The following is a 14,635-nucleotide window of genomic DNA, read 5'->3' as shown; positions in this document are numbered from 1 at the left end:
AAATCACTACACTCGCTCTCAGGACTGACTAACACTCCACGTTCCTCAAACTAACTCAGAACTAGGAAAGATTGCTTTTAAATTCTGTGCCCCTCACACCTGGAATGAACTGAAAAAAAGACTTAAATTGAATTCCATTGTATCACAGGGCCATTTTAGATCCCTGATATCAGATGTGATCACTTTTGATTGTAACTGTTTTAATTGATGCTTGTTATTATCTCTTTTATTTATTTTATTTCTTATGCCTCTTGTAATCTCAACGCATTGAGAAAGAGGGTTCCTACCCTCAATTGTCCCCGAGAATCTTAAATAAAGGTTGAATGAATGAATGAATGAATGAATATGCTATGTGGGGAATTATTTGTTGATGATGGAACATTTATTTTAATAAATATGCATTTATTTGGTCTTATTTCCAGGGTTACATTCCGTAGCATATTATTCATACTAAATACTTTTTTTTGTTTGTTAAGTGAACATTTAATTTAATTTATCAAGTAAAATTATATGAAAAATGAAAATAAAATAAATGGTATTTCAGGAAATGTACAATTTGAATCTTATTGTGAAACCATAGTTTGACAGTCTTATAAATGAGGTTGTGAAACACGGTTGCATTCGGTCACTTTGCAAAATCATGACATTATGTGACAAAGTTTTACAAAGGCAGCATGTTTAACTACATATAGAACACTTAAAGCACAGGTGTCTAACTCCAGCCCTGGAGGGGGCGCAGTGTCTGCGGGTTTAACTCCAGCCCTGGAGGGGGCGCAGTGTCTGCGGGTTTAACTCCAGCCCTGGAGGGGGCGCAGTGTCTGCGGGTTTAACTCCAGCCCTGGAGGGCTGCAATGTCTGCTGGTTTTTGGGTGTTCTCGGCAGTGTTTCATTTAAGTTCATGATTGGCTAAGGAATCCACACACCTTGTTCTCAAGGCTGTAATTGGCAGCTGATTGAAAGGAAACCACAAAAAATCTGCAGACACTGCGGCCCCCTTGGGATTCAGTTTAACACCTCTGACTTAAAGTATCTGCAGTCTGTGACATTAAACTGTTCTGTAACCCTCAAGTGAAGTACATTCAGCGAAAACCAGGGGCTCTTTCCAATCACTTATTCTACCTGTTTTGTCTCCTCAGTCCTTGACTGACCCGGAAATTGATCCAGGTCCACCATCTTTAAGGACATCTTATTAAATGCTTCATGAAGAAGCTAGGAGGCTCCTGAAGTATGCTTGAGCAAGGATACACAAGTGAATCCTTTACGGAAGCATTTTTTTTCAGAACACATGATGTATAAATGATCAACCTGTGGATCCATTCCTCCCCATCTGCCATGTTTTATAACTGACGTGGCTTCAATCTGACGCTTGACTGAACAAGGACGTTCCATTTGCCTAATATATGTTTTCTCGTTTCCTCTGGCCTTAGGTCCTTCCCTTGCATCCTCTGATGGGTGGAGCAAAGCAGCGAGGAAAGGATACAGGGATGTAAAATAAGCGATTGGAAAGAGCCCTGGGACCTCAATGTGATCAACTTCAGGAGCTGATGCAAGTATGCTGCAGGAAGTGACATCATCCTCTCGATCCAGGATGATAGGTGATTGGTTCCTGGTGTCATCGACCTGGGTCTTTAGTTCAGCAAGCTAACCGTTAATCTTTTCAGTATTTGAGCACCTTGTGAAACCTGTGGGTAAGTATGCTGTCCTTGGATTTATCTGCTTTTGTTTCTGTAAGTTATTTCTGTAAGCAGTGTCCCTCAAGAGACTGTGGCTAAATGAAACACTGTTTGAGTCACCGTATAAGGCTCACTCATTATGACCCTTTTGTCTTACCCCATTAATGTTAAAAAAACAAGTTTCTGCTGCATTGCCTGATCCTTCTCCCAAGCAGACCTGTTTTTAATTTGTAGGGTTTCCATGGCAATGTTCATCTCACCCCTGCAGTACCAGCCCTGGCACTGCTCACAAGGATGCGGACGCCAGGGAAACCACGTGTCGCATTGCTAGGCAACAGGGTCGGGTGACAAGGAGGGCTGCGGTGGCAGATTCTGGACAGGCTGTTCCTGTAGTCGCCCTTCAGCGAGGCCCTCGACCTCAAACCGCTTGGGTTAAAATCCAGCTCCCATCCGTATTGGTGAGCAATATGTACAACCTGCGTCGCCCTGGATACTGCGAGCGGGTCCGTGTCCGTCAAAGTAAATAAATAATGATGCGATGGACGCAGGCCCCTCTTCTTTAGTTCCACTCCCCCGACCTCATGTAGTTGGGGACACAGTGACAGACATAGTGGCTGTAATAGAAGCCTGTGGGGCACTTCCTGTGCGGATTCCTGCAGGGCAGCCGATAGCAGCTATTGAAGAGAGACAGACAGAGTTCAGTTCAGTTTCAGTTCAGTCACCTCCGTTACACATTGTCATTCAGTTCTTCAAAAAAAGAAAAAGTTGTAAAACCCTTTGGAGGAGCTAGTGAGTGTTACCTTATCTTTAGAAAACTGTATGGACTTTGGTGTCCTGCATGATGCTGTCTATTTTTTCTTCTAGAGTGTGATTATTTGATGATGATGATGATTATTATTATTGTTATATATGCATTTTGTAAAATTAAATGTAAGCTGGAACACAAGCCAGCGAACAAGACCAGTGTGGCTTATTCTGCTGAAAAATGTTTTCCTTTTTCCACAAAAGTCTCATTTTACAATGCATTTCGAGAACTGCTCAAGGCCCCAGAATGGCCTTCCTCTTAACCTCCACCACCCCTGCAGTAAGCAAACTTTCTGTCAGGAAGTCCCAATAAGCCATTAGCTCTGAGCCCAAGGACAGGATGGGAGAGACCATGCTGTGGTCAGGGCCAAGTGTTAGTGGTTATGCGGCTATTATGAGCAAGGACTTGTTTCATAATATTTCCTTGTTCTCAGGCCAGCGTTGCTTGGAAGAGTCTCATTGCTTATTATGCTCTGAAAGCTTTTCAAAATCCACTGGAGGCCATATCCTCTCTGCCATCATTGTTTAAACGCTCTCCTTTCTTCTACAATTTCCTGTTGTGTTTGTTACGACTTGCAGCGCCTGACGCATTTTCTGACTTTGTTGTCCTGACTTAGAATGCTGTGTGAAATAGAATTACACAGATCAGCTGCCAGTGGCTTGAAGGTTTGGCTGTTTGAGTGCCTGAACGATGGTGGAACGAGGTGAGGGTGCGGTCGAGGTCGCAGTCACAGTCGTGGTCGCGGTCATGGTTACGGAAGTGGTTGTAGTAGAGGTCGCGGTTGGGGTCGCGGTCGAGGTTGCAATCGCAGTCGCGATCGGGGAAGCGGTTGTAGTAGAGGTCGCGGTCGCGGTTGGGGTTGTGGTCGAGGTCGAGATTCGGGGTCGCGGTTACCTGCAGGTCTGGGGGTTGAACTTCTTGCCCTGCAGCAGGCACGTCTGGGAGCTCTCCCGGCACTGGCACAGGCAGGTCTCGGGGTTGAGGGGCTGGCTGCGGGGGCAGCTGGCGCTGCAGACGCAGCCGCACAGCTCAGGGTCCCAGCGCTGGTTGGGCGGGCAGGCCCCGGGGGCCGGCTGGCCCTCGCACACGCACTCGCAGGCCGCCTCGTCCAGCCGCCACCCCGGCCCACAGCTGGCCTCCGTCAGCCCGTTCTGGCACACGCACTCGCACCGCTCCTCGTCCAGGACCTTGCTGGGGCCACAGAGGGCCAGCAGGGCGGCGTCCAGGGGGTCTGGGGTGGGGTAGTAAACACACGGGGTGTCGATTATAATTGACTAACTTATTAACGTATTTGTAAGAGGCAACCGCCTCTTAAGCCAGGGGTGTCACACTTCAGTTCTGGAGGGCTGCAGTGTCTGCTGGTTTTCAGTGTGTCCACAGACATTGTTCTCAAGGCCTTATTTGGCTGTTGATTGAAATATCGGCAGACACTGTGGCTCTCCAGGACTGGAGTTTGACACGCCTGTTAAAAGCTCATCAGATGTAGGAACACCCTTGATATTTCATTGCCATTAAAATGCTGCATAAATACTCTGCAAGTGGTTGTGCAGGGTTGAAATATGATGTGTTGATCTTAGTTTTCAGGTAAGATGACATGTGACTAATACATTTAGTCTAAGCGTGGATGCAGCATTGCATTGTGGGTAGTTTCTAAGAAACTGACTTGCCTAAAATCTATCATAGGGCTGCTAGGTGACTCATACTGTTAAGGCACTGTTCTAGTGCAGGAAACGACCTCATGGTCTGGTGTCAAGTCAAGTAATCTGGAACAAGTCAGCAGAAATCTCTGGTACACCATGAGACACCGTCATCTTGGTTGACAGAAAACAATCTTATTGCTGGGCGACACACAGTTGACCTCAGTGTCACCCAAGAATGGGAGGGTTTTCTATCAGCAAGGATGACAAGGCAATCACTGCTGGTCAATCGGACACAAGTCTTAAACTAAGCTGTTCATGAAGTTTCTTCCTCCTACTCGTGTCTGTGCGAGCCCCACTAGCAAACAGCAGTTTGATTAGAATTGCCAGCTGACATCACATGCTTTGCAGGAGAGCACACGCTTGTCTGTGCTATCATTACACACTGGGGTGGTAAAGGGGAAAAGCATTAAAAAATGAAATTAAATTGTTTCACTGAACAATACTGAAACTATCGTATTTTGTCAAATGTTCAAAACAAGCATGGCTTTGTTCAGTTCACGTGAATACACTCTGCTTCAGTAATAATAATAATAATAATAATAATAATAATAATAATAATAGTAAATGTGCTGAGAAAAAGCACACTAGTATAAATGTGTTTACAGTTAGCTGAACTCAAGGGTACCGATGCCTTAGGGGGTGCTGATGCTGGAAGGAAACGTGGGCAGGCTTACCCAGCTCAGCTGCGGACAGAGCGCTCTCGTCTTCGGATACACACTGACAACCTGTGGGATCCCAGACCAGCCCCACGTCACAGGGGGTGTCTGGGGGAGAACACCTGGGGAGAGGGGCGGAAACATGGATCATCCCGGGTCCCGGAGGCTGGAGGGGGGGTTGGGGAATGGGGTGGGGGAGTGGGAGGGTGGGGCGGGGTGCACTCCCAGAATTCCTCAAAACCTGTGGGACTCCACAGGGGTCTGCCATGAGAAATCGACCCCCCCCCCACTCCCTGCTAGCCTGTCGCCTTCTCCGAGCAATTCAAATGAATTATGCAAGCCCCGAGGATCCAGAAGAGGGGAAAGCAATCTCTATATCACGATTCACTCCAAAAGGACTGAAAGGTACTCAGTGTAGGGGCAGTGGCCTATTTCCTACTTTATTTCCCTAGGAAAGTTCATGCATAATTCATTGCTGCAGGCCAGTGTCACGCCTGTCGCTAAGCAACCAACCAAAAGTCCTTTGCGTACTGTAGGCATAACAAAAAGCAAGCTGGGTTCCAGTGACGACTGAGTTTGTCTATGGCCCATATATCATTATTCTTTATGGTGGGTCTATAACGAAAATAAAAACCAGCTTGTGGTGGTAGTGAAGTGTGGCACGTTGGTGACTGAAGGTGTAACCGAAAGATTTCAGGTGTAATCCCAGGTGCAGTTCTTCTGTATTGCCATTGAGCAAGATGTTCTTGCTGCAGTGAAATATATCCTTACGTAAGTATGGATGATAATAGGGCTGCCAGGTGAAGCACGCTGTTTTTTGAGCCCAGAGAGATGAGCCCCATGGTATGCACATGCTTGTCTTCGCTCCCTCAAATTGATGAAGACTTAGTGAAGAGCACGGCAGCAAGAAGACAGGCCTAAGAATACGACTTGATGTTCCGAATGCGAAAACGACAAAAAAAACAAAACTACGCAAAGGACTGAACACTTCAAAAAATTACACGAGCCACCATACACATAGAAAAGATTAACACTCGAGGATTCAGTGCCCTTAAAAACAGTCCCGTCATCGCGTCACTTCCTGCTGGAACGCGGCGGATTACTCACAGGGAGTGGTGGAAGGCGGCCGCTCTCCGTATGATGGGGCGGAGCGGTCTCTTGGGCTGACACTCGCAGGCCGTGTGGTTGACAAAGGTTGCCATGATCACAGTGCGCTCCGACTGCGGTGGGGACAGCTGAACCAGCTGGGGAAACAGAACGTGAGGAGAGTGTTTGGCAGGAGTCAGCATCAAGCGCCGAACTGCTGTTAAATAATGGTCTTGATTCGGGTTAAAACGAGTACCTACAATTTTCATTTAAACTGCTTCACAGTTTTTTTTTCTTTCCACAAAGAAATATGACTAACGCAGCAGTGTAGATTATTGTATTCCGTTCATTTTGACTCCACCAAAAAACAAATGAATAAATAAATACATGTAATTAGCATTGTGCAATATGAACTCACAAAGGCAAACAAATACAGGGTTTGGGCTGTAGTGTATTATTCCACCTCTGCTCTGGTATTAATTATGCATTTTGTTCTGTTTTCAGGCCCAAAATAGTGTTTATTGTGATTGTGTGCGTGTCTGTGTATGTGTGAGAGGTTGAGAGTGACTCATGGCTTTGTCTGGTGTTGGTGCAGTACTGTTTGTGTGTGTGTGTGTGGTCCGGGTGTGTTTGTTTATGTAAGGTACTCCGGTCTGTGCCCAGCTCGACGGGTGTGTGCGACTGTGATGTGTGTGGTGTGTGTGTGTGTGTGTGTGGAGTGGAGTGTTCAAGTACTCACGGTCTTGTTGACCAGCTTGGCTGGTGTGGTGTATGCTGGTGTGTGTGTGTGTGTGAGGTAGAGTACTCACAGTCGTTGAGTCTGCTGGTGTTGGTGCAGACTGTGATGTGTGTGTGTGTGTGTGTGTGAGGAGTGGTTTAGAGTACTCACGTCTTATTGACCAGGCTCTGGCTGATGTTGGTGCAGACAGTGTGTGTGTGTGTGTGTGTGTGTGTGTAGTGGTTTAGAGGTACTCACGTCTTATTGACCAGGCTCTGGCTGATGTTGGTGCAGAACAGTGTGATGTGTGTGTGTGTGTGTGTATGTGTGTGAGAGTGGTTTAGAGGTACTCACAGTCTTGTTGACCAGACTCTGGCTGGTGTTGGTGCAGAACATGTGTGTGTGTGTATGTGTGAGAGGTACTCACGGTCTTGTTGACCAGGCTCTGACTGGTGTTGGTGCAGAACTGTGTGTGTGTGTGTGTGTGTGTAGTGGTTTAGAGGTACTCACAGTCTTGTTGACCAGGCTCTAGCTGGTGTTGGTGCAGAACAGTGTGTGTGTGTGTGTGAGTGGTTTGAGGTACTCACGGTCTTGTTGACCAGACTCTGGCTGGTGTTGGTGCAGAACAGTGTGTGTGTGTGTGTGTGTGCATGTGAGTCCAAGTGTGACCATCTGCTGGTGTGGCGAACTTGTGTGGTGTGTGAGTGATAGAGACCGGTCTTTGACGGCTGTGGTGGCAGAAGTGTTGGGTGTGGTGAGAGGGTGGTTTGAGGCTCCGTCTTAGACGCCGGCTGATTGTGGAACGTGTGGGTGTTGTGTGCATGTGTAAGTGGTTAGAGATACGTACACTGCGTGTTGTGCAGACGTGTGGGTTGTGTGTTTGGGTATGTGGTGAGGTTTGAGTCTCACAGTCTTGTGACCAGTCGGCTTGTTGACCAGAACGGTGTCATGGTTGAAGCAGGCCTCATGCGTGTACACGACCGCAGCGGTCACGACGCAGTGGGTGCTCTGAGGTACTCCTTGGACACCTCCAGACACACCTCCCGTGGGCGACAGGCCACACGCTGCATCTCCTCCATGATGGCTGCGTGGAGCACGGGGAAAAACACAACAGGCTTTCAGGGCAAAAAACAAAACAAAAGCGCAGGCGGAGTGCTTCTGAATTAGCTCCTTCTTTTAGTCCAGGGGTGCACAACTCTGGTCCTGGAGGGCTGGTCAGCGTGCTGGTTTTTGTTCCAACCAGTTCCAACCAGAGTTTAATTGTCTGACAGCTATATAAATTATGCTGGTTCACTTCTGCACTTGAAAGAAGTAAAATCTTCAGGAGACACTTTCAGCGTGCGACTGTAGCTGGTCCTCATACAAATGCCAGATTTAGTTATGATTGAGCTAATGAAATAATTAAGAGCAGACGTTGGCACAAAATCCTGAAACAGATCGGCCCTTGTTGATGCACCCCTGATGTAGACATATACACGGGTAGTCATTTGTAAAAGTTTGATAACCGTATCATTCTTTCTCAGAACTGAAGAGTTCATTTAGATGATTCTCACAAGTACTTGCTGTTGAGACCCTCGAGTATCTTTCAAAGGAAAACACAGGGATGTTGTAAAAGCTATTTTTTCGGCCTTAACCTTCAGATTTAACCAAATCTTTAGGGAGAGTTCAGAGGAGCCAAATGCCCGTACATGCAATGGCCTCACAATTTTCAATGCTCCTGTCTCGTAAAGTTTAATCATTCATGTTTTTATCTCGCCCAAGGACGCGCAGTCCTCAGGACACAACACTCTCCTGCGCTCGTGACCTTTTCTGTGCTAGAAGTCATTGGCTTGCAGCAGCACCCTTTTGAAGGAATGCAGATGAGTGTTGCTGGAGGACAGCTGTTTTTCGGGTTGGACCGCCTGTGTGCGAGAGCTGCCAAAAGGTCCTAAGTGCAGGCCACAGCTCCGTGTCGTCCACGCAGCTGTTCGGTCTTTACGGATATTTCATCATAGCGCCTGACTGCTCAATTTATTTATTAGCCTCTCTTCCTGGGCTGTATTTCATACAGGAGTCAATGAGACAGGGATACAATGGGGAAAAAGCAACTCAGCTTTTTTTACATTTTCATTTGTAGGACAAGTGCGCTTCCTCTAAAGAGGTCACTCAGTTCAGTCTTCAGGCTATAACATTAAGACAGCTATATAGATATCAATCTCTATAGTCTATGGAGAGCAATAGTCGAACCTCTGGCTATTATTTGTTTTCTTACATTTTTTCTTGATCTTGTTGAACCTCAGTTATTTAAGAGCGGGGAAATTGTTGAAAAGTATGCAGCTGCTTGAACACGTGTACAGTGTAATTTTGTGACCAGGTTTGCTTTCTTGCTTCTGGACCTTGGCAAGACGGAAATAGTGGCAAAGAATGCGTTTCCTTAGTAATGTCTGTGCATTGTTTACGCACGAACACATTCATCTCGTAATGGAAAATGTCTGACCCCCGTGCTTCATTTTTTCAAGTTCCAAACATGGCTCCCATGAAAAATGACAGTAGAACCTTGTTTTAAGAGCTCCAATGGGATTCAGCAAACCCTCTGCACACCATACACATGGCTCGGGTCATCCACCCTTAGTGGAATTTCAGAATTTCACACGTGACACATGCCATAGCACGCATACCCACAGACTGTTAAGGTAGTTGAAATGCACTGAGAACGCAGACATCCACGTGAAACAAGCAAAGAAACAAAACAAACAAAAAAAAACCAAAACAAAAAAATAGTAACATTTGCCAAATAAAAAATGGATTATAAGCATTCTGTTGTCATCTGCATCTATACGCGTATATATCTTAAGATGAACTTTATTTCCATTGCACTCAAATTCAACAGCTCTGAGGAAAGCAACCTCTACACTCACTTTGTTAAACTGTTTGCAATCTGCTCTTGAGGATAACAGCTAAACACCATATTTAATTTAATTTTAAAAAATGTAATAAATAAATAATCTTTTTTATTTTAATAAATGATTCCATCTTGTTTTTAAGCTTTGGGCTTATCTACAGTACCACACCATATATGCCACCCTGGAAAAGATTGTCTTCAGAATAACAATAAAACAATAACTCGCTTAAAGTGGTTCCCCAACCATATTTGAGAAAAGCCGGAGTTATGGAGGGGAACTGGGGCCAGTCTCACCTTCTAAGGTCCCGTCGACCTTGTAGTGGGCGGCCTGGAGGGGGCTGCCCCACAGGCCCTCCTTTGGGCCGGGCGGGTAGGGGGTGGTGGGCGCCCTCTTGCGCAGGCAGTGCTGGACCAGGCTGTATTCGGGGTAAAGCATCTCCAGGAGCTCGTCCACGCTGGTCACCCCGTCCAGGCGGCTCTCTCCCACACTGCCAAGCTGAGGGCATGGAAATGCATTGCCATGGTTACAGTGCCACACCCACCAGGCCAGCAGGTCCCGAACCAGGGGTCCCCAATCTCATCCAAAAAGGGCCGGTGTGGGTGCCCTGGGCCCAGCACTATGACGCCTGATTCAAATAATTGACTAATTATGGTCTTCATTCAAGGCTTTTATACGCAGAATCAGGTGTTATCAGTGTTGGGATAAAACAATGACCTGCACCCACACCGGGCCTTTTTATATAAGATTGGAGACCCCTGTCCTGGACTGTATTACAGGCATATTCTACATTTAATATGAATATACTGTGTAATATAGGATATAATATATAAGTATAAAAATGTGTCATGAAAAATATAATGATTGTTTGAGCAGCTGAGTGGGGAACAATTTGTTGAGGTGCACAATTAGTTTCTGGACAGACACTAGGGCAATTTTGTAGGAGACCTGCTCAATTTCCTTATAGTTCCTTCCGGACTGAAGAAACTCAGGTTCAGAAGCATGGAGTTGAGATGAGGGGGGGAGGCCATGAAAACATTTGTGTCAGAAAATGCTTTCGAATCAAATTGTGAAACTGGGTGATGTGTGTATTAATCATCCAGGGGAAATATCACCATTATGCCACTCTAGAACATAGGCCAGAAACAGGGTGTATTTTTATTATTTTTTGTCCATATATTATTTCTGTGCTAAGATACCCTTACCATGGTGTGCCCGTAACCACAATGATTTACATCCCTTACATTTTTTCATGTTACGTATTTATACAGCTGGATATTTGCTGAGGTCGTTGAAGTTTAGTACCTTGCTCAAGTGTATAACAGCAGTGTCTTGCCAAGGAATAAACTAAGCTAAATCTTTTGGCTGTCAGCCTGGTTCACTTTCCTGTGCTTGGAAGTGTGTGTATATGTGTGTGTGTGCGTGTGTGCGTGATTGTGTTTGATTGCAGCTGAACCCTGATGTTAAATTCACATCACATGACATTTGGAGAAATTAGTTGTTGTCAGAGATATGTTTGTATTACAGAGGATATGCAGGTAAGTCTGCTACTGCACATATATGGAATCATAACCCAGCTCTTTCAGATGTCCCAGAATCATATTTTTAAGAATTTTTCTAAGTGCTATAACAATTTGTTGCCCCACTACTGAAATAAACCATTTATACTGAACATACAGTAATTTATCACTGATTTAAGATGCACAAATCAACAAAATTAAATTATGTCTCCGATGCACAAAAACAACCAAAAATTTCCCCCGTGGTCACACCAGTGGTCACATGATAAATATCTGTACTTTTATCATTTCAACAGCTTTTAGCACTTCCAGCTACACGTTTACTCCATGTTTTTTTTCCATGTGAAATCAGAATAAAATGTGACTCTCTGAGCAGGGTGTTGTGCAGCAGGTGATGCTCACAGGTGAGTATACCTGAGCAACAGGTGAACCCACATGTCCGGAGACCTGGCCACTCATGAGCAATCTGAGCCGGAAGGGCCACGCGAGTCACTCCGCCCTCTGAAGGAGAGCGATCTGATTAGCTGCCACGCAGGAAGCCAGGGTCAGTGGAGGAGAAAGGGCACGCCCTCACCCCCTGCTATTGGACGCTCGAGTGAAGCGAGGACTCTGACTGAGAGGATCACCGGGACCAGGGTCCTGCTGTAGACACAGCAGAGCGTCACTGTCTGACAGCTGAGCAGAGGAACCGAGTGCGTGGTGCGTATGTGTTTGGATCTAACATCTGCTGCTCTGAGCACAGTGCCTGAGGTATTCAAAAATATTTGTGTTTGTGTCTGTGTGTGTGTGTGTGTTTGTGTGTGAGAGAGAGAGAGGGAGCAAGAGAGAGAGAGAGAGAGATAGTGTGTGTTTGGGTATGTACTGTATGCAGTGCATTTGCTTCCCTTGGCCTCTCTGGCCGGTCACAGGGAGAACAGCCAGCTGCTTCAGAGCCAACAAACATGCACCTGCCCTTCCTTCCCTCCTTCCTTCCATCCTTCCTTCCTTAATTGCTCTTTATTTCTCTCCGTAACTCTGGGTTGATTTAAACACACACCGCATGCCTCTCTGTCCCTCCGCTATAAAACACTGCACTCTGGACTGCTCCCCTTCTTCTGATATGTGCTATCATATTACAGTGGTGTGAAAGCCTGCCCTGAAAGAGCACACACACACACACACACACACACACACACACACACACACGCACACGCACACACACACACACGCATACACATACACACACACATGCCCACATATGCATGCACACATATACATACACACATTATGCATGCACACTGCACACACACACACATACACACACACACACATGCACACATATGCATGCACACATATACATACACACATTATGCATGCACACTGCACACTGCACACACACACGCACACATGCATGCACACACACACGCACACATGCATGCACACCCACATACACACACACTTTCACACACATACACACACACACACACACATGCACATCCACATAAGCATGCACATACACACAATACAAACGCATACATACATGCATGCAGAACCGCAAACACGTAAACCCATAGAGCCGGATATAAACAGACACACACGCATACACACATTACAAATGCATACATACAGGCATGCAAAAATGCAAACACGTTAACGGATACAGCTGCGTATAAACAGACACACATGCACATGCATGCATGCTAAAACGTAAGCATGTAAACCCATTCAGCAGCATATAAACAGACGCACATGCACACACTCAACACAAACACATCCGTACACACATACAGAACCGTGACCACGTACACCCGTACAGCCGCGTATAAACAAACGCACACACACGCACACACAGTCATCTGCACACTTTTTTTCAGCTCTGCAGTCAAGTTAGGAAGCAGTTAAAGGAACGCAGGCACACACCCACACCGTGAGGCCCTCCGCGTTTCAGAAAGGAAAACGGAGAGAGGGAGAGCCTGGAGACGAACGAAGAGAGGGAAGCGCGCCGAGCTGTCGAATTACCGCCCTCCGCGCTAATCAGGATGACGCTAATGTTTGGATTAAGTTCGTACCGCGGTGTCCGCATACCGGGCACCACGCCGCGCGAAGCCGACAGCTGCCACCTGCGAGACAATGCCGCGGCGGGGTTTCCGCCCATCGCTCTCTCACCTCTGTATCCTCCGCGTCCCCGGCGGCCTCGTAGTAGTCCTGTCCGAAGCCGTAGCCGCGAGCGAGAGCCAGCGCGCCCGCGATCCACACGGCGGCCGTGAAAAACATCCACATAGTGCCCCAGTGGCCGGCGGAGGAGGGGGGGGGGCCAGGGGGGGGGTGGGCGTGGTTTCGTCGGGCGGCGCAGACGGATCAGTGGAGGAACCGCGCTCCCAGCTCTCTCATCCCGGCGCGCGGGAGCTCCGCTGTCACTGTCGAACCCGAGCCCAGATCAGCCCCAGGCACCAGCGCTCAGACGCAGCATTGTGAGGGCGAGCTCTCCCCCTCTCTGGCACTCTCCTTTTCTCTCTCTCTCTCTCTCTCTCTTTCTTTCTCGCTCTGCTCATTCAGTGTCGGCGAACATCTCGTGTTCCTGTTTTGTGTCTCCCGCTGCTCCTCTGGGGAAATCCCGGGCTCTTGCGCCAGACTCGGTGATTTAAAGGTGAGCGGAGGAGGAGGAGGAGGAGGAGGAGGAGGAGGTGAGGAAGGGGGGACACTGAGCCTGGTCTGTCCTCTCCACCGGCCGCCAGGATGCGGGAGCGCTCAGCCCTGTCTCCTGTCGAACGGAGAGAAGAGAAGTGTGAGCAGCCGTCTGTGATTGCAGGCTTGGAGGAGTGGACGTTTCTCTCTCTCGCACACTCTCTCTCTTTCCCTCTTCCTTTTCTCTCTCTTGCTCCTCTCTCACTCTCTCTCTCATTCTCTCTCTCTTTCGCTTTCTCTCTCTCTCTCTCTCCAGCACTTTGCTTCCCTTTTCTCTTGAACACATTCACAATGCAGAGGGATTCTGTCTGGGAGGAGCTCTCTTCTCCTTTTCAAGGGTTTGTGTGTGTATGTGTGCATGTGTGCATGTGTGTGCGTTTGTGTGTGTGTGTGTGTGTGTGTGTCTGTGAGTGTGTGTATGTATGTGTGTGCATGTACACGAGTGTATGTGTTTATACTGTGTGTTACATTTTGTGTGTGTGTGTGTGTGTGTGTGTACGCTACACAAGTGTATGTTTATAATGTGTGCATCATTTTGTGTATGTGTGTGTGTGTGTGTGTGCATTGTTTTTGTGCATGTATGCAGGTACATGTCTTCATTATATGTGTACATGCATCTGCACACATGGCGATGTGTCGTGAGTTGTAGCAGTGTGTGTGTATGTGAGTGTGAGTGTGTGAGCTTAATACAGAACATGCTTAGGTAGTACAGTACAGTGTGCTGGGGCAGTACAGTAAGTGGTAATGGAATTAGACTGTGCTGAGGCAGTACAGTAAGTGATAATGGAATTAGACTGTGCTGAGGCAGTACAGTAAGTGGTAAGGGAATTAGACTGTGCTGAGGCAGTACAGTAAGTGGTAAGGGAATTAGACTGTGCTGAGGCAGTACAGTAAGCGGTAAGGGAATTAGACTGTGCTGGGGCAGTACAGTAAG

The 14,635-nt window shown here is 47.1% G+C and overlaps 2 protein-coding genes across 2 annotated transcripts in view; one reads left to right on the top strand and one right to left on the bottom strand.

Moving 5' to 3' along the window:
* Positions 1-14,635, top strand: part of cd74b (CD74 molecule, major histocompatibility complex, class II invariant chain b) — a 102,956-nt gene that overhangs the window by 47,529 nt on the left and 40,792 nt on the right. The window lies entirely within an intron of this gene.
* On the bottom strand, positions 361-13,972 carry LOC135262524 (vascular endothelial growth factor C-like). The gene is made up of 8 exons (XM_064349539.1): positions 13,183-13,972; positions 9,814-10,015; positions 7,646-7,722; positions 7,066-7,104; positions 5,942-6,078; positions 4,853-4,956; positions 3,373-3,709; positions 361-2,347 (listed from the first exon to the last, which is right to left on the bottom strand). The coding sequence occupies exons 1-8, from the start codon at positions 13,294-13,296 to the stop codon at positions 2,233-2,235; spliced, it is 1,125 nt and encodes a 374-aa protein (XP_064205609.1). The 5' UTR covers positions 13,297-13,972; the 3' UTR covers positions 361-2,232.

The sequence above is a fragment of the Anguilla rostrata genome, chromosome 9 (assembly GCF_018555375.3).
Source record: "Anguilla rostrata isolate EN2019 chromosome 9, ASM1855537v3, whole genome shotgun sequence".
NCBI classification, from domain to species: domain Eukaryota; kingdom Metazoa; phylum Chordata; class Actinopteri; order Anguilliformes; family Anguillidae; genus Anguilla; species Anguilla rostrata.
Note: the sequence above shows the minus strand (reverse complement) of the source record. Positions and strands in the feature narration are given on the sequence as shown.

Coding starts and splice junctions, on each gene's coding strand:
- LOC135262524 (XM_064349539.1), bottom strand. CDS start 13,296: ATGTGGATGTTTTTCACGGCCGCCGTGTGGATCGCGGGCGCGCTGGCT. Junction 7,105..7,645: donor TGTCCAAGGAGTACCTCAGA/GCACCCACTGCG, acceptor ACACACACACAG/TTCTGCACCAACACCAGTCA. Junction 3,710..4,852: donor TCTGTCCGCAGCTGAGCTGG/GTAAGCCTGCCC, acceptor ACCCCACCCCAG/ACCCCCTGGACGCCGCCCTG.